General features: G+C 34.5%; 1 protein-coding gene across 1 annotated transcript in view; it reads right to left on the bottom strand.

The window, feature by feature from the left end:
- Nucleotides 1–1,521: 1,521 nt before the first annotated feature.
- Nucleotides 1,522–19,781, bottom strand: part of LOC134839919 (kiSS-1 receptor-like) — a 48,397-nt gene continuing 30,137 nt past the window's right edge. The window contains exons 4-6 of the mRNA XM_063855547.1: nt 10,223–10,388; nt 3,489–3,759; nt 1,522–1,748 (exon numbers count right to left, since the gene is read on the bottom strand). Of these exons, the coding sequence (XP_063711617.1) occupies nt 1,662–1,748; nt 3,489–3,759; nt 10,223–10,388 (524 nt within the window). The 3' untranslated portion in view covers nt 1,522–1,661. The remainder of the gene's footprint in view (nt 1,749–3,488; nt 3,760–10,222; nt 10,389–19,781) is intronic.

The following is a 19,781-nucleotide window of genomic DNA, read 5'->3' as shown; positions in this document are numbered from 1 at the left end:
TTTTCTTCAGATAAATTTCAACTTTTTAACTAGATATTTTTGACGGATTTTCTTAATGTCATTCAAAAGACACTGTTGTCCTGAGATTTTTTTTGAAAAGTTGTTTCACGTGTGATAAAATTTCGTGAAATTGTGGGGTTTTAAGATTGCCACTTTGGCCAATTTGGTACAATTAATGCGCGATTTATTTCGCGCTGTTAACGAGTAAGCGAAGATTTAATCCGTATTAGAAATTGATCTAATTTGGTTAGTTTGTCAGAATTCATTTGTTCCTAGGAGCAAAATATATCAATTGGACTTTGATAGGCGTGTGGGCGATGATTTTCACAAAAAAATTTCAGTTTTTTTTTCTTTTTATTCATTTTTTTCAGGTTATTACTGCTCCATAGACCTTGAAACGTAGTCGGAACATTCGAGGCTTTGCCCTGATACGAGAAGTCTTGCTTAAACTATAGTATACATGTGCCAAAACTACACTGTTTTTTCAGGCTATCACGGAAGACCTACACCGATCTTTTGTTTAGTGAAAACTTGTTGAAAGATAAATAAATTACTATTTTTTAAAATAATCATTTTCAACATAAAGCAAGTATCTGCAAGGAAGTCTAATTTAACAATCAAGCATTGCCAAAAAAAATTTACAAAGCTGCGATTGAACAATTAATGTTGAGGTAAAAAGCTCAACTCTTTGATGAACCAAAAAGAATTTTGATTTTAAATTTATACAGTAATGCTGAAAACATATTTTTTGAAACAATACTTATAAATTTTACAAAGACTTTTACTATCTTCTATAAATTCTATCTAAACGAGAACTTGGCAAAGTAAAGTGGTTTCCAGTGTTCCAGGAGAGCCTAGAAAAAAATCAATTGGCAAAAGCCATAAAAATAAGTTACGACATATAACATATGATAAAAGTGAGGAGCCCAGCGAATGAAGAAACATCATCCTGACGAGATTTCAGAACCCAGTCCCCTTCCCCAAGTACCCTTCATTTTGCTATTCAGTCATTCTTACCCTCGTAATCTATTGGAATCGTAATGTTGGAGACTTCAATAGATGATGGCGGCTATATTAGGCGGGAAAAAAATTGGACAAAAAGTTTGCTAATAAAAAGTGGATAAATAGACAAAACTCATATTTTATCGTAATAGCGCTGCACAGGGGCGGATTTAGCGGGGGGATTTAGGGATTCGCTTCACTGACTACCCAAAGGGTACCCCCTTTTGTGCTATTTTAAGACCTTCATTTTAGAAGACCCCAAAATGTTTCTAAAGGCGACTGTGGCGCCAATATATGCTAACTTTGAGGGGGAGCGCACGCATTTTTTTAAATCAAGATCTTTTTAAAATGTGCATAAACAAAAGCGTTTTTTGACCTGTTTTTTTAAAAATTCGCGTGCTGCGCAAATAATTTGGCCAAAAGAGGGTCTTCTTAATGCTTTAAAAGCTCGGAAAATCAATTTAGTCGACCTAAAAAAATCGCTCAGTAGTCTTTGGCCGCTACTTGCCAATGCCGTCTTGTTACCAATACCCTGATTTAAAAAAACTGATATTTGGAGAAGGGGATGTGAGCTGGTTGTTTACGAAGACAGAGCCTTCTGAAGTCTAACCGGACTGTTTGAGCAGTTTCGAAAAATACATGAGCTAATGATGGTTTCTTTATATACTGGATGTCTGTGGTGCGTTTCCACATTGCGAAGGACTGAGTCGGACTGTACCATCTGCTAGATTGATTGCTGCCGATGACTGAAATTACAATTTAAGCAACATACACGCAGCATCTATCATCATACAAATACGCAGCATCATACACATCATACGCAACACATATTGTTACCAACACACATATTACTGTAAATTTACAAATATAAACAACCAAAAAAAATTCGTGATGTTTTTTTGAAATTAATTGAAAAAGCAATTAGGTTTTTCGAAAATATTGTTGGATTTTTTAACCGACCAAGTTTTTTCCGAACTCTTCAAAAACACCTTAAGGACCATATTTTGACAAAATTTTCTGTGCCGCTGGCTAACTTTTGATTTTGAAAAAATTAAAAAGCCGTTTTTGGGCATTTTTTGTAAGTTTGAGCAAAACATAGCGTTTTTTGGCACGCTCCCCCCTCTCACCTCAAATTTAGTATATAGGTGAGATTTAACAGATTATAATTGATTTGCAAAAGTTTTCATAGTTGTACTAAGTATTTTACTAGAATTCATTGCAAATCGATTATTTCTCACGTTTATTAGAAAAAGGATTTTATCGATTATTTCTCACGTTATTAGAAAAAGACAATTAAAGTTAACTGTAATCGATATTTATGAGTGGAACTCCTCTCTTCCTCTGCTAGAACGTTCCTTCGTTTTTCCTCGTTTTTTAAATAAAAAAAATAGATTTACTTAACTTCTAACAAAACAACTTTTGTTTTTATGCTCCGTTACAGTTCTAATTAAAACTTGTTTTTGTTGTATTGAATTTGTTATTCAGTGTTTTTTTAAACAATTTATTGAATTAGAAGTCCCTATTGTTGAATTTCAACTTCTTTCTGTCGTAATTGATTACACAAGTATATTTAGCTCAATCTATTCTGCCCGCAAAATTAGTTTCAGAAAAATGCACATTCAATTCCCCCTAAGCGGGTTGATTTTTTTTAAAAATCTCTAACAGGGTCAAAAAAGGGTTTTGTTTTTTCGATTTTGATTGTTTTGCCATGATAAAGCTTCATGTACATTTTAAAGCCTGATTTGTTTTCGCTAAAAATGAGACATGATAAAATGTGGGCGTTTCAGGGCCTAGAAACGTTCATTCGATGGCTAATAATTTTGGGCTTATTTTTCTTAATATACCAGCAATTTTGCAGATGGATGACATTAATAATAAAATCTTTAATTGCAAAAGAGCCAGGGGCGGATCTAGGAATTTCTCGAGGGGTTGGGGCGGATTTTCAAAAAAACTTTCGAAAATTTTGACGACCTTTTTTTTAGGTCGACCAAATTGATTTTCCGAAAAAAAAAGGTAAAAAAAGCCGTTTTTGGGCACTTTTTGGAAAACTTTAACAAAAAAAAATCTTTTTTTTTTTGGCGCGCGCTCATCCTCAAAAATAGTATTTCTTGGCGCCCAAGGCGCCTTTAGAAAAATTTAACGGTCGGTCGGCCAAAAAGAGATTTCTTAAAAAGTACCAAAGGGGGACCCTTTGGGTCGGCAGGGGGTCTAATCCCTGAAAAAAGGCGTCCGCACGCCGACCCCCCCCACCCCCTAAATCCGCCCCCTGAAACAAGCGGAGTTTCGTTACTAGGTACAAAGTTCATACATATGCTTAACCTTTAGTTAAATCAGTTCTGCAAAGGGGAGCGGAGGTTCCTTACAAAGCATCATAAGGCAAAAAGATAGATAAAGATTGATTGATGGCGTCTCAAAAGTAGTGTGAATCCCCAGCAAACACCTAGGATTTGCCTCTAATTAAATGATAAGATAGTGAGTGTGCTAACTCTAGTGGCGGCTGAACTATTTCCTCCTCTGTTCTGTTTCACTCTGGGTCTGGGTCGGGGTATGTTGACGGTTAGTCTACCCATACACCTGGTCAGTGCCCTCTTCCACATCTGGGCTGACTGAGCGAGGTGGGTGCGGAAGTTCTGGCCTGCGAATGCGTACACAATAGGGTTCAGCGAACTGCCCAAGTAAATGAGTGCACGGGAGGCAAGTAGATAGTAGATCTGCCAGTCTGGGATGATATACTCGGTATCTATCAATTTTTCCAAGCTAAAACCCACGGAATTATTATGAGTTGATTGAATAAATTAGTAAAGAAGAACGATTCGATCGAAATAATCGCAAACTTTCCTGGCAGAACGGAAGGGAAGGGGTAATATTTGGAGCGAGATCTAGTAGTGTGGCTGTGGGGCGCTTATATAGTCAATTACTTAGGGTATTGGTCCAAAATTTATCAAAAAGTATCAAGGTTTGATGTTTTGACGCATTTTCTGAAAAAATTGCCAAAAAAACCATTTTGTTGCATAGATTTAAACAAGACTTCTAGTATCAGGGCGAAGCACTGAATGTTCTAAATGCCTATAAGGTTTATCTATGGAGCAGTAATAACATAAGAAACCGAATGTAAAAAAATAAAAAGAAAAACAAAATTTGAGATTTTTTGTAAAAATCATACCCCACACGCTATATAAATTAAAAAGCAATAGATTTCGCTCCTAGTTACAAATCAACTAAAACAATTAACCTTCCCCTAACCAATTTGAAACCATTTCTGAAACGGATTGAGTCTCGGCTTACGTGTTAATAGCCCGAAATACATCACGCCTTAATTGTCCCAAATTGGCCAAAATGGCTATCTTTAAACTCTGAAACTTTTCGAAGAATGATCACAGTTGAAATAATTTTCCATACGTGAACTCAAAGCTACCTTTCAAAAATTAAAAAAAAATTTAACCGGCAAGCTAAAAAGTCAAAAAATTGTCTGAAGAAAAAAAACCACCCCGAGCAAGAATATTCCGTAACTTTTGTTACAAAATTCGGATCATGAAAAAAGTTATAATTTTCAAAATATGTGGAAAGAATGAGCAAAGAAAATGAATCGCATTTTCAATTTCACTTATTTTGAACCGTAAAGAAATTTCCATGTTTTGAATCGTAGAGAAACTTTTTTCTAATATTTTGATTCGTAGAGAAACTTGGAAGTTTGTCATCTCTCAGTGTCGAAACTGGATTTTAATGTCTGAGAACACTGCATGCACAATAGGGATCAAAACTTCATACTCAGAGTGTATATCAGGAAGAAAACGCTCGATGCCCTTGAAAAAGTGATATGGCCGAATCAATCATCAGTGCTGCTAAAAAGATCTGTTCCTAAAAAAATTGATAAAACCATTGTTCACTTCGAATCATCAGGTCCAGAGTCAAAATGAAGATGAAGATTGCCACTGTTAGTCAATTTCAGTAAATCTGGTTAATCAAAATCATTTTATAGTTCCGGTTACTATATTCTGGGTCGTCAATCTTGCTTCGCTCTGTTGTCGGCTCTCTGGTTTGCTGAGTACTCTCAAAAAACGGTTTCTCTGTTTATGCCTCATTGGACGGAAAGAAAGATTTGACGTGGTTCATCTGCCGGAGCTGAACTAGCCTTGCAAGCTCTCTTGCTTTTCCGTTTTTCAAAATTAGCTGGATTGGAGGAATGACTCTAAAGTGACGCTTATATATAAAGTGAATTTGTCTTGAAATGTGTCACGGCCAATAAGTTTAGATAAAACACATCAATACCAAAACGAGGGGTCTGAAAAAAATCGGTGTTTGAAACGTGCATAAGCATTATGATCTGGCCTCGAAATTACCAGGTATCATTTGACTTGTTGGTTTGACTTGGTGGTTAATCTGCAAGAGCTGCTGTAGTCTTGAAAAATGATCTGGTTTTCCGTTTCTCAACATCAGTTGGATTGGAAAAATGACCCTGTCTTGGAAAGTGCACCAACGGCCATTAAATTTAGATGAAACAGATCGATACCAAAATTCAAATGTACGAAAAAATTCGGTGTTTGAAATTTGCGACTGCATCTTGAACTCGCTTTGCTGTTTTTCTTTATGAATGATTAAATTGTCAAAACGAAGTTGAAGTAATCATTAAAAAACTAGAATCACCCATGCCTATACTTAGCAAAAACATTAGTCAAGCAACAAATTTGTAGGTCTTTGTAAATGATTTGAGTCTCTAATGTGCTTCTCAAATAAATTTCTAATGTTGAATGACTTTATCGAATTAACTATTCTTATCGATAGTTTTCTGGAGATTATCCGTTTGTTATCTAGTGTGGCAATTAGCCGGACAACCTTTGGAAAACTTTGGGACAATTCTGTCCGGAAACCGTATGTCTTGGACCGTTTTTGCAATATGGGCGGTTTTGTCAGGTCATAAATGTCTGGTACACAATTATCCAGACATCCATTTTAAGAACTGCAAATCGTGAAATGAAAAATTAGTTTAAGAATTACCAAACGAATTCAAGTTTTTGATTTTGGAAGATAATAAAAGTTTTTTTATTAAATGATGTGTTGCGATTGAGTGATGAACTTTTAATCACAGCATTGTTTTTTGGTCGACCCGTTGTTTTTCTCCTAGTTGACTGAGATTTTTTCTAATCAGGGATATATTGAACTTAGTTTGAAAACAAACTGTTTAAAAGTCTCGAACACCACCCTTTGGTTCAACTTTACGAGCCATTGTTGGTTGAAAAACCCTCAAATTTTGCAAAGGATGGTCATTTTGAGCGGGTTCCCGCAGCTCATTAAAATTCAAAACGATAGGGCCTGAAAAGGTCGACAAAATTCATCACACCCATGCTTTTAGTCAAATAAGCGCATTTATAATCAATGGGTGAAGGGAGATTCTCCGAAATAGCTGCAAAAGAAGAAGAGGAAGAGGAATATTGCTAAAGTGGTCCTATTTTTTTGTCTAATAATTAACATCATTCCCCTAAAAAGTTATACGGCTAGGATATCCACTTAGTTCTAAAAATGAGTTTTCAACCAAAGCGAACCAACCAATTTCAAAGAAACTCCTAGAGGTGTTAAATTAAATTAATCAACAGTGGAGCAAAGTATCATAACTTGTTTATTACTAACTGGGGTATAAAAACTTGATTCCTATTTTCTAAAATTCGTTTTCAAGTTTTCAATTATTTTTGAGTGATACAGCACTTCATAAATTTGACAAAAATTATTTGCACTGATTAAAGCTGACAAAGGCGCTATACTGCTGTCACTATGTCGTTTACAACCGTTTCATTGTAATGTAATGGCGTCAAATTAACGTTTTTTTTTTCAATAGACAGAGTAAAGGTCGCTTTTATTGCATTACATATTTTGATTTAAATCATCTAAAATGTTGTTCTTCATGTAAAAATGAAGGTTTCAAATTGTTTTTAATTTGTTCCAGCAATTAATATACAACATTGAACTGCTCATAGAAAGCCAAACAAGACTGCTTATAAATTAGGACAAAGCCCTGATTGTTTCGGCTGCCCCTTAATCAATATTGAATAGTTTTTGGGAAAATAAAATATTGAAAAAAAAAAATATTTTGGACAATATCAAAGACCAAGTGCGAAAAAAAGAGTCGTGCAAAGTTATTACGATCAATTAGCTAGCCTAAATTCATTTTCGAAAAATTTTGTTGGGCTGGATAATTCGCAACACATAAGTAATTTGCGTTACGCTTTGAGCATTATAAAAACAATTTTCCAAGCGCGCATAAATTAGTTCAGAGTATGACAAAATGTCAACTTTTAAATCCCAAAAATTTGCAACAAAAAAGATTTCAGGTAAAATATTTTTTGAAATTGGTTCAAGGAAGTCGACATCTTCAATGGGGCATAATTTTTTTTGTTGAAAAATTATATTTCGATCGCCGAAAATGACTGAATAAAAAAACGACACCAATCATGAAAACTCCATTTTCTTTCAAAGCCCGATCAACAAGACTGCTCGTATCAGAGCAAAAACTTGAATATTCCGATTGCCCATCAATTGGTCTCGAATAGTCTCTGATTATTGAAATTTTGATAAGTTTTGAATTTTTTTAATGATAATACTAAAACTAAATGCCAAAAATTGAGTCGTGTAAAAAAATGATAAAACCAAATAGGTTAACATAGTAATGCCCGATTTCAGCATGACCTACAAAGAACTACGGAAAAATCCCCTCAAAAAAAAACAACTTTTAGAAAAATTGTCTGAATTTAAAGAAACACCAGCCCAAGCATGTATATTTCACGCTTTCCTCGCTCTTCGGAACAATAAACAGACAAACAGCATGCCTCAATTTAGCTTGGAACCATTTTCTCGTTAAAATCGTGCGTTAAAATTGGTCCACCTTAAACCCTCGTAAGGCCACAAAAAATATCACAAGTGAAAATTATTTTCAAATTTGAGCTCAGGACAAAATTTTTCGGATGATATAAAAAACTCAATCAAAAAAATTGCTTGTTAGACAGAGGAAATTCGTCTTGAGAAAAAAACCACCCTAGCACAAATATTTGTCAATTTCTTCGAAAATCGGAATTACAAGAATGTTCTTTTCGTTTGAAACTGGTAAAACTGAAAAGAAAAGACTTAATTCTAACTTTGTAACATTTTTTCTTTACTTAAGTCATGAACAAAACGGTATATTTATCATCTATTAACGCGGTAATTGGATCAACTAGATTGCACAAATTTAATTTAGGGAAGGTTTTTGAGCCGTATTATTTTTTTGCTGACGCTGCGCGTTAACAAAATCTGGTAAATCAAGTGCAGAATTTGGCAATTATCAGGCCCAATTTAAATTGGCAATAATCAAACCCAAAAATTTATGAAAAATGATCGCCGGTGAAACATTTTTGTAACTTTGAGCTAAAGGCATCAACTTCGTTCAGATGAAAAATTCTTCAGTGTCTGCCAAAAAAAGCTTGTAAAAAATCTAAATTTGTGTGCAGAAAAGTCCACTTAGCTTACAAAAACTCCTTCGCTCCCTTCAAAAGTCGAAGCCAAAATGTTAGTCACATTGGATCATGTTAACTATTTACTTGAATGCAGAAGGGGAGCGAATTCATTTATAAGGCACAAATTTCACATACGCTTAACCGTTGAATGATTTTTTTTTATAGAGGTGAAAATTTTACCATCGGGGAAAATAGTTAATAAGATCCGAAATATGTATTCATATGAAACGTACACAGACCCAACATAATTCTTCAGGAAAGAGATCTCCGACATTCATTCTGACCAACCAGACAGTTAGTTGATTATAGCCATTTTAGGTTTTGGGCTTAGCTCAAAAAATTTTATGACTGATATAAAACAAGGTCATAAAGTTTTTCGAAAACCGCCTAGCCTGCAAGCATAAATCTTGGCATATCACTCCTCTACATAAGGCTTTTAGTCTCCGGGAGTTATATATATTTTTGTTTCTAACCGAATTTTTAAGTCAAACGGCAGTTTCTTCTACAATTCAAAATCAGTAAATACTATGACTTTTTTTCAGGATTTATTAAAGATAAAAATAACGGAACTGTCACATTCCAACGCGAAACGTTTTCTTATAATATCAATTATGGTAGTTAAATAATCCTAATATGTTTACTAATGAATGTTAACTTTCAAGCATAAACAAGTACACCATGTCATTTTGGTTAACTTACGGCTAGTTTTTATCTATAAAATATGAAACTCATAAAGTTCTATTTTTTGTAAACTAGTTCTGAAGGCGTGTTTTAGATTAGTCAGACTAAAATTAAGGTCTATGGAGCAGTAAAAACAAAAAAAAAATTCAATGTAATAAAATGAAATGAAAAAAAAAAATGTTTTTTGACTTTGAGATTTTTTGAGAAAATCACCCCATACGCCATATTAAGCACAAAGTAAAAATTTTTGCTCCTAGTAACACATCAATCGTGGCAAAAAAAGCTTCTTTCAACCAATTTGAAACGATATTTAAGTCGGGTTAAATCTCCGCTTATGTGTTAATAGTGCGAAATATATCGCGCGTTTATTAAACTAAATTGGCCAAATTGAAAAATTTTAAGCCCTTTTAAATGATCACAGGCTAATTATCTTTTCAAATTTAAGCTCAAGACAACAATCATTTTTGAACGATATAAAGAAACTTCCGTCAGAAATGGCCATTTAAAAAGTCGAAATTTGACCGAAGAAAAAAAACCACCCGAGCACAAATATTCCGTTGTTTTCGTTTGAAAAGTCGGAACAACAAAAGTACTCGAATGAAGCCAAAGACCTCAAGATTCCAGCTGGCCCATTAATATTGATGAATAAGATTTTTTTGGTTGAAAAATTTTCGAAAAAAAAATTTAGAATATTGGAAGCTTTTGTTTATATTTTGCTAAATTTTTTTAACCACCTACGTATCTTTGTTCCGATTTTTGAAGAGAATGTAATTTTTATGCGCGTTTTATGCCAGTTTTTTATTCATTCAGTTTTTGACTTTTTACGAAAAAGGAAACATCACAAAAATGTGTCGAACTATTTACACTATTTTGACCAAAAATCTTTGACCAAAAAAAGAAAAAAAGATGCGTTTTTCGTCGCGCGCTACCTTTCAAAATACCATATGTATTTGGTTGGTGAAATCTGAAATTTGCATGCAAAAATTGCTTAAAAAATGAATATTACTCTTTTTAATTCATAATATTTTGTTTCGTTTCTGACTAACTTTTATACTTACTGTAGGACTATAGTGCCGAGGTGTACTGGACCCCATACGACGGCAAAAAGAGCAGCCATGAATGCGACCATCTTGGAAATTCGTGTCTGTCTATTCCTATGAGCTGCCAGGGCCGCCTCGCCGGGGGAGTTAGTCGATATCCGGAGACAACTGGTGTCCTGGGTGCCTAAAATAATACTTAAGAATAAATTCATTTCAAGATCACACATTTTGACAATCTCTCTGAGAACGACCATCCTTTTAAGAAGTTGCATAGTTTTTACTGGGAGGACTTGCCTCTTCCATCTCTTAAGGGGGTGGGGCTGAAGTGACTGAGGTCTCAGCCTCTCAGTTTTAAGGTCGGTAGATCGATGCCCCCTATGATCCGTGCTTATTGCTTGAAGGTGAAGCATCATTACGCAACCCAGAAACATATACCACATCATTACCTTTATTTTAATCAGGGATAGAAAAGCAGCTCTCCGCTAAGAGCAATGTGGCTGGTCTGGAACAAACAGTCTTATTCTTAATCTAAACCTTAAGGTTGACAGTTTTTTTTTTCAAAAAGTATCGATTATACTGTTTTGTCAATCAAGGTGTTGAAGATAGGATATCTTACTGCAGTTCCAAATTTGGTGAAACGCAGTTGGTCTCTTTAGTCTACTCCAGCTAATGGTACTTTTTTAACAGGTTTTTTGTTCTTAACTGTTTTTTTCTCTTTTACTTTGTTCTTTTTTTTCAGATATAAAATTACGTATTCAAACCTACCAAATACAATTATATCGTGGATCGACCTTTTACCAGACCGATTTTTTACCCAAAAAACCGTAAAATGGACAATTTACCAGAATTAATAAACAAATTTGATGGGCAAATGTAATGACGCCGCTTAGTTTGGTTGAATACAAGGCTTTCACGGTTTCTCAACAAAAGTTTGGTTGTTCTAACCGCTTCATTTTCGAGTTTTCTACTAATTTAAAGCCGTACCCAGGCAATTTGCTGTGCAAGGTCTGATATTCTTTATTTCTTACATTAGTTGATTCTCAGATCTAAAATTTTCTACTTCATATCTGGATAAAAGTTTGAAAAACTCAGAACTGAAATTTGGATCTGAAATAGAAAATTTTAGATCTGAAATAACCTATTCCTAAAGTATCTAAGCGTTATTTAAATATTTTACAACCCATTTCAGATCTGAGACTCAGATTTGAATTAGAACGTTTACTAGGTACGAGAACTTATATTAAATGAATTATTGCATTGTGTTCTGGTAAAAGGTCGGTTTGGTAAACGACCTAGCCCCAACTATATCATAACACAACTTTCTAGACAACCTACTACTAAATAGCACATGGGGTCTATGACAACAAACCTACGAGACTTCACGCCGAAGGAACTTCAGGCCAAAATTTACACTTTACAAGCCCATCAAATCTCTATTTTCATCTGTAAAACGTTGCGTTTCAGAAATTTAGGTGTGTTTAGCCCATGATGAGCGTTACTTATGGCAATGAGCTACTTAGAATTTGCACAAAACGGCCCAAAATTAAAATCTTTATTTTTTAGCTAAAATTAAAGCGGCAGAATTTGATTGGCTAATATTAGGCAATCAAGTTCAAGCAACATGGTCAGGTATGTCAATCAACCGATCTAGCAGAAAAAAATTTAGCCGAACTTAATGAGAATCTGAATCTTAATCAAATAAAAAAATTAATTTCATGTTTTTTTGTGAAATTATACCCAAACAAAAAAAAGTTCAGTAAAATGGTTTCAACGCGAAAAATTTATCGTTTGGTCATTTCGGCCAATGATTTTATCTGCTTTAACTTTTAATTGAAATGCCGGACCATGTTGTTTGCATTTGATTGGCTAATGAACCAAACAGATAGAACCATATATTGACCTAAGATCAAGATGTAGAAATACGTATTTTGGGCCGTTGAGTGCATAAGACCCCACATATCTAACAATTGCTGGCCTTGAACGCTGATATCAATCAATTACGAGGCGTAAAAAGTTCTGGATATAAATAGAAGAAGACATCATTATGCAGTCAGGTCGGTAAGGCGTTTGCGTTGAGATTGACAGAGCATGTAATCGCTTCTCTGACATCTCAAAAAACAAGGCTGTTCGGATACTTAGTAGATACTGCATGAACACAATTTCGCCTTCACGTGAACAATTTCTCCAAACATCTGACTTGAGTTCAAAAAAGCTTCCCTCAAATCAAATAATTTAGTTCTTATGAGGAAATAATTAGATAGGAGCTATTTTCAGGCAAAAACTGAATAGCCATTGAAAAGATCCTACGCGACACGCAAAATACATGTTTATTTTCCGACATTAAATCAAAGTGACGCAATGCTTTCACTGGTAGGGTCTGTTGTTTTTGAACCATTTCTGACGTTCTAATTGGCAGCTTTGAAGAGAACTTGAAAGATGATGGTGCCATAAAATCAAAATTAATCAGATATTTCACCTTCAATCTGTTCAAATGATAGGGTCTGAAAATGGCCAGTAGATCCATTTTAGTGTAATTAAACGCCCCATATTTGGTACCATCAACACGTTTTGAAGAACTCCGAATTTAACAATCGGTAATTTTAAAATAAGAACCAAATAAAAACATCATTCACATAAGATCTACAGTTTTAGAGGTCACAGTATGGGAGCCAGACTCTCGACCATTTAGAACTTCCTTACTGCGGTTTCAGGTAAATGAGACGATAGCTGTTAAGACGACAACCGCTTTCCATGTGACTTTAAGACGACTCTACACACAATTCTTCACATTGTATTTCTGAGAAATAAAAAACGTTCACGGTCGAACAATTCATTTCGTAGACCTTAGACCCGCTAGCAGTCCATGGATTTTAAAAATATTTGCGTTTTAACTGAGCAGTTTTTTTCGCAATTGCATGCATCACTTTGTTTTCTCGGCCCACATAGTTTAAGGGTCAGCGTCAATCATCAGCAATCCTCAGTGTATCGCTGTCACATCCTCAAATGGCTCAGCCGAAGGTGCCTTTAAATTTTAGGGTCAGTCGGTCAAAAGTGGATATCTTAAAATAGTACAAATGGGGACCCTTTGAATCGGCAGGGGGTCGAATCGCTGAGGGGGAGGGGGAGAAGGCGTCCGCTCCCCCGCCCCCTAAATCCGCTACTGTATGGCTGTCCGAATCTTGGCGGCACATGCCCACTTTTTCTAAACAGGCTTCCGTAAGAGAAAAAAACGGTCTGATTGGTTTCTACTTGCCCTGGTTGTGTTGCGGGACCTCTATTAGTTAACTATGGTGGTCCCATTGCTGCATATTGTATTTAGAAACACGTGGGGGCTGTACCTTGTATGTATTCGCCGATTGTGGCAATCTCGCTGTGGCTTCCTCCTCGGAATCTAACTTATAGATTGATTCGATATTTTCTTGACCACTAGCAATTTTCTGGAATGTTTTTTGTTAAGAATTTGGAGAAGACACGGATCGTCTGAAAAAAAAACTTAATCAAAATTTGTTGTTGTAATATCCGAGTTAGTTTCTCTTTCGCCTTTCGGGTTATTGACGGTTGTGATGCTCCGATGTGCTTTGTTGCTGCCCCATTTCTCAGCCATTCGACTAACTCCAGAGGAGTTTCCATTCAACTCATTCAGTCTCACCCATTCAACTCAATGCCATGTGGGTTTGAAGTTAAGACCCGCTCGTCCATCTCGAGAACGCTGGATTAGTCGGACGGCTCGGACTCGATTTTGAACACTGAGCACCTTAGTAAACACTTGCTAGTTTTAAATAAAAAAAACCTGTGCTCGTTCGCTCCGCCTCGACTTGATGCTCGTCCTTGAAAAAATTTCTGTCACCGTTGTCGATCATCCCGGCAGCAACACTGCTTTGCCGGTTGTTGATTTCTATGTCTTCCCATAATTATTTCTTTGCTAGTACAGTGCTGATTTAAATAAACCGGTCACAACAAACAACATTGGAAAATTCAAACGCGTTTGAGTTCAGGTTAAACAAAAAATGAAGAGAACAAAAATTGCTTAAACTTTTACCAGAATTAATATCATGCTATTTTGTTTTGAAATTCACAACCAACACTTTATCTTAAAAATGGGTAATTTTAGCTTTTTATAGGTATTCAAGAATTACGCGGAAACTACCAAGTTAATTGATGAAAAAGGTATATAAAAAGTCTCTTACACAATTCAACAAAGTTCTAGAAAATTAAATTTCCAAAAATCTGTCTAAGAGAATATATTTCCAGTTGACAGACAAACAAAACATAAAAAGTCAAAATCATTGCTTAAAAACAAATTTCAAACAATTTGCGCAAATTTTTGGAAACTTTGTTGGGCTGTGAGGGAGGCTTTTTTGATACAATTTTTTCATTAATTATCTTAGTAGTTCTTGATTACCTAAAAAAGCTGAAATGGCTCATTTTTGACATGAAACTTTGGTAGCGAATTCTGAAAAAATATAGCCTTAAATCTGGTGAAGTTCTAAACAACTTTCAACTTTTGTCCTCTTTTTTTTACAAACTTTAAACCAATTTGAATAAACACGTTTGAAGTTTCAATTTTGCTCATTTTTCCGGATAATTTAAATTAGCACTGTACAATAATGCTACTCAGGTTGAGGTGTTCACTTCATGATTCGATCGAAACATTTAAGCGAATGTCACAATTTCGTCGCAAATTAAACGGTCAAACAAACAAAGTCAAATAAAGGGTCGAATATGGTCAAATTATGAGTCGAACAAGGTCGATAGAGTCGAACAGGTTCGAATCAAGTGTCAAAGAGGGTAAAAAAGAATTTGACTGCCGGTAAAAAAAAGTTTAAGATTGATTACATATCGTTTCTTTTGCAGTCAAAAACTATTCGAATCCAGTAAAAAGAGCAGTCAAGCAGTCGACAAAGAACATTTCATTCCGATGAAATCCTGGCAATTTATGTTCAAAAGTATGAAGAGTCGACATTTTCGAACAAAATCGATCATTTTGCCAAAAAAGTCAGGTTTATCGAACAAATTCTAAAAAGTTCGATACTAGGGAGGATTAAAGTTCTTCTGGTGGCGTCTCTCATGATCAAGAGGCCAAATAGTGGAAATTTAGATTCAGTTATTTTTAGCCAACCAAAACTGAGTATTCAAAAATCTCAAAGAATCGCAAAAATCTCAAAGAAAGCGAATAGATCCAGACCATTAAATTAACTTTTTTCGATTAAGCAGACTCACAAACTTTCAAACTTTTACATAATCGAACTCTGGTATTGGAAAAAACCTATAACCAATTTAAAAAAAAATGAAAAAGCAAACAAATATTTTTAATAGTTTAACTGCAGCTTTTCATGGTCAGTATTTAACCTAGGGAGTAGGAGCAAAAAGAAGAAGGGAGTAGGTCTTAAATCAGAGAGGGTTTTAGAACAGAAAAAGAAAAAAGTTTGATTTTCGTCGGAAAACTGATTAAATAACTTATAAAACCTTACAATCGTCATAATACAGATAAATTAATAAATTGTGCATAAATCGAGTAATTGCTCGATCCAATTTTTTTAATCGAATTTGAAAACTTTTCGCTAAAACCGCCTCAAATTTGAAATTGCACAACCCCGCAGTGAATCTGCATATTTTAAGCAATTTGAGTAAACAAAAAAATTGCAAGAAAAATATTCAAAAAATTCAGTCAACTCTGTTCATAAAAAAAATGAAAAAACGTTTCCTCGCGATTTTTGACTGCGCATAAAAATTCGGACGCTTGAAAAATCTCAAGTATTCGAAAAAATTCCGAGAAACGGCAGACCTTATTGCGATGAGACAACTTTTGGCAATGATTGACACTCTTTATATCGCTGTTGAAAGATTACAGGTGATTCTGGTTTTGAATTAAAGGTAATCAATAGAGATAACCAATCTATTTGCCATTTATTTTCTTTTTAAATAGTTTTTCAATGAGTTAAGCTTAGAGTTGTCAGAGTTCATATCACCCCAAATCCGCCTATGCTATTAGCTTTCTGATTCTTGATAAAAACATCATCGTAGGCAACGACATTTGAGTCTTCAACCAGTTAAAACTAAAAAAGTGGCTTCTTCTGCTTACGAATATATTTGCAAGTAGCTTTGACATTTCCTACAGTTTTGTGCTTGAAAGAATCGTTGTCAGTTGTGATAATTGATTGTGTTTGCCATTTTCTTCTTTGGTTTTCGGAATTTTTCAGGCTATTATAGCAAGTTCTTTGATGATCGGAAGAAAACGTAACTTCCGCTTTGAACTCATCATCTTCATGCAACGTTACCTTTTCTAATTACTTGCATATAATTCCAGAGGAAATACACTTTGGTTTTACTGATACTTTTTAATCATTACTGATCCTTTCAAACAAACTGCGAGAAAGCAAACTGACGCACCAAGAAAAAGTTTCCTTAATTTCAGCAAGCAATTTGGCTGGTACGTGATGCGTTTCAATGATTTCTGATCATAAAATGAATGTTGGTTGATGCGTTAAATTATATTTTACAGCCTTTGTTGCTGATTCTTGTTGCTTCTTGTTGTTTCGGCTGCCGCTGGTTCTTGTTGCTTCTTGTTGTTTCTGCTGCTGCTGCTGCTGCTGCTGTTGTTGTTGTTGTTGTTGTTGTTGTTGTTGTTGTTGTTGTTGTTGTTGTTGTTGTTTTTGCTGTTGTTGTTGTTGTTGTTGTTGTTGTTGTTGTTGTTGTTGTTGTTGTTGTTGTTATTGTTGTTGTTGTTGCTGCTGCTGTTGCTGTTTGCTGTTGTATTTGTTGTTGTTGTTGTTGTTGTTGTTGTTGTTGTTGATGTTGTTGTTGTTGTTTTTGGAACAACTCTTATAAAGAAAGCTTTTTGCAACCAGCAGTTTTTGGAACAACTCTTATAAAAGAAGACTGAAACAGGCCCGAGTTAAAATCCTCCAAATGAATTGATCCTCTCTTTTGAGTAGAGAATGTTAACTTGTATTTTTTAAATGTTACTTGTTAACAGAGTAATAACTTGTATGTTTTGAATTTTACTTGTTAAATTGTATTTTTTGAAATTTCCAGCCTCGCATTGAATAACTTACACGCTCTGCTTTACAGTGTTGATTTAAATTAACCGGACAAAATTAAACAAAAACTTGCTAATTCTAAGCCACTTTTTTCAAATTGAGTTGAGATTGGAAAAAATGATAGGATGAAAAATTGCCTAGAACAATATCAGAAACGTTAGCTTGCAATTTATTTTGCAAGTTTCCAAACCAAATTTTACCCCAAAATAGTGCTTTTTGGATTCTTTAAGTGAACTAAGAATTACGCTAAGCTACCGAGTTAATGGATGGACAGATTAAATTAAAAAGAGGCTGAAATTCTAGATGGTCGATTCTTCAAAAATCTGTATCAGAAATTATATTTTTGCTTGGTAGCCAATAATTGTAGGTTTTACTTACAATTGAAATATAATATTTGCTTAAAAACAAAACTTCCACGTTATGTGCACATTCTTTGGTAGTATATCCCTCGAGAATTTGAAAATATATATATATTTTTCTTTTTTATGACAAAAGTTTTCAAAATTTCGTGTTTTTTTTTCGTTCTTTTTTTTATAAATTCGTTCTGCTATGAGCAGTCTTGTCTTTATTTAGTCGCAAGTTTCTTAAAAAAATTAGTACTTATTTTTTCTTTCGCCTCAATTTGCTGCTATTAAAGAATAGAAAACTGGTAAAAAGCGCGTTTTCATAAACCCACGTTGGGCGAACTGATAGATAATTTTCAAGTTACTGTAAACACAAAAGTTAGAATCACAGGTGAAATTTATATTTTTTATTTTGAGCGCGGGACATCAATAAACTTTAATTGACTTTAAAAAGTTTTCACGCCAAACTTAGTGAGATAAAATTTTAAGTTTGGCTTGAATAAAAACAGCCACCCAAAGGACAAAAAATGCCTCTTTTTTTTCAAAATTTATGCTTTATACTTTTTACTTTTACCTTAAATGGATGCAATTAAATGAGTCGCATTTTAAGTTAAGACAGAAATTGGCTGATCCAACAGAAAAAAGGTATTAGAGCAAAGCAAAACCCAAGAGCAGAACAAATGAAATCTGATAGTTCAAAACAAATTGACTTTCCAAATGTAACTCTTACAACAAGTCCACCTTATGGAAGAATATAGTCCAGATATTGCTTTTGCAAGCCATGCTTGAGCAGCTTAACGGCCATAACTTCACTGCTATGATCTGGGAGTCAGGATGAAAGACTTTACAAAACTAGTGCGCTGCAAATGCTTAAAAGTGGAGCAAAAATGTTGGAGTTCAAATAGAGCCCAAACGTTGTAAAAAATCACAGTTTTTATTGGACTATTTTATTGATGAAATTCTTCAAGGGGCACTTCATGAAGCGTTTCGTTGTACATTGCAGCTGTCGTCATACCTAGCTGTCGCCAGAAGTTGTTTTAAAAAAATACGGCGGAGGAGTTTGACCCCGTCAAAGCCCAAAGGGTATTTTTTACTTTTGCTTCTATTTTATGACATATGGCCGAGCAACCCTAAAATTTTTTAAAGCTGAATTCGGCGTCAAAATATGCTTCTTTTTACGGAGAACGTAAATTTTTGTTCAAACTTTTCGAAAAAAGTCCAACAACAGAATTTTTTATTTTGGATTTTACACCATTTACGATATTGCCTGGGGAAAATATTTCGCCAAATAGAGTCTTTTGCAATAACAGAAAATATAACAAAATTGGGCAAAATTGCCATAATTAAGAGAAATCGGAAGATCAATTTGAATAGTTATGATCCATTGATTTTTCCCAGTGCAAGGAGTTCTTCTGGAAATTCCTTTTAGTCTATATTTTTGGTACTTTTTGTTTACCCGGCTGATTGACTTGTGGTCTGCAGCTTTATGGACCATTTGGTTTGATCAATCACATTTTTCGATGCGTTGAAAGAGCATTACTTTCAGTCATAAATCCACCGCTGCAAGGTCCATATAACATTCATAAGGCTGATTATAAAAAGCCCGCAAGGAAGTCCTTGGAGCATAAAATCAGCCCTGATGGAAATATGCGAAATGAAAAAACGTATAAGTGGTACACAGATGAAAGAAAAACTTAATCAATGAATTAAGATTATCAAGTAAAAGATTATCCAGAATTGAAGATTATTATCTCATATTTGCCCAGATGCAGTTTTCAGTTGATGACTTCAATTCGAATTTGTACAGAAAAAGTTGAATTTTATTTAAAAAGTCAACTAGCTTAAAAGAACATTGTATTCGTTCACATTGGGCTTCAAAATGAAGCTGTTGAGTAACTTGGTTGTTGCAGTGGCTTTAAAATTAATTTTCATTTAACTAACTGATTATAACACAATGTCACGTGGCCATCCGACGTCTTAGGTTGTTGTTTCCATAAAAAACTTGCTGTTTTTTCATTTCAGCTGTTTTTGATTAGGCGCCCAGTAAAATCGATGGAGAGACAAAACGAATTAAAAATCAAATTCACACTGACTTCTTTGTTATATAGTAAAAAAATGAATTATGAATTTTTTCAAACAAATTTGTCTTGTGCCATAACCAAATTTTAAAAACAGAAAGACTTTTAAAATATT

This window comes from Symsagittifera roscoffensis, chromosome 2 (genome assembly GCF_963678635.1).
Source record: "Symsagittifera roscoffensis chromosome 2, txSymRosc1.1, whole genome shotgun sequence".
NCBI lineage: Eukaryota > Metazoa > Xenacoelomorpha > Acoela > Convolutidae > Symsagittifera > Symsagittifera roscoffensis.
Note: the sequence above shows the minus strand (reverse complement) of the source record. Positions and strands in the feature narration are given on the sequence as shown.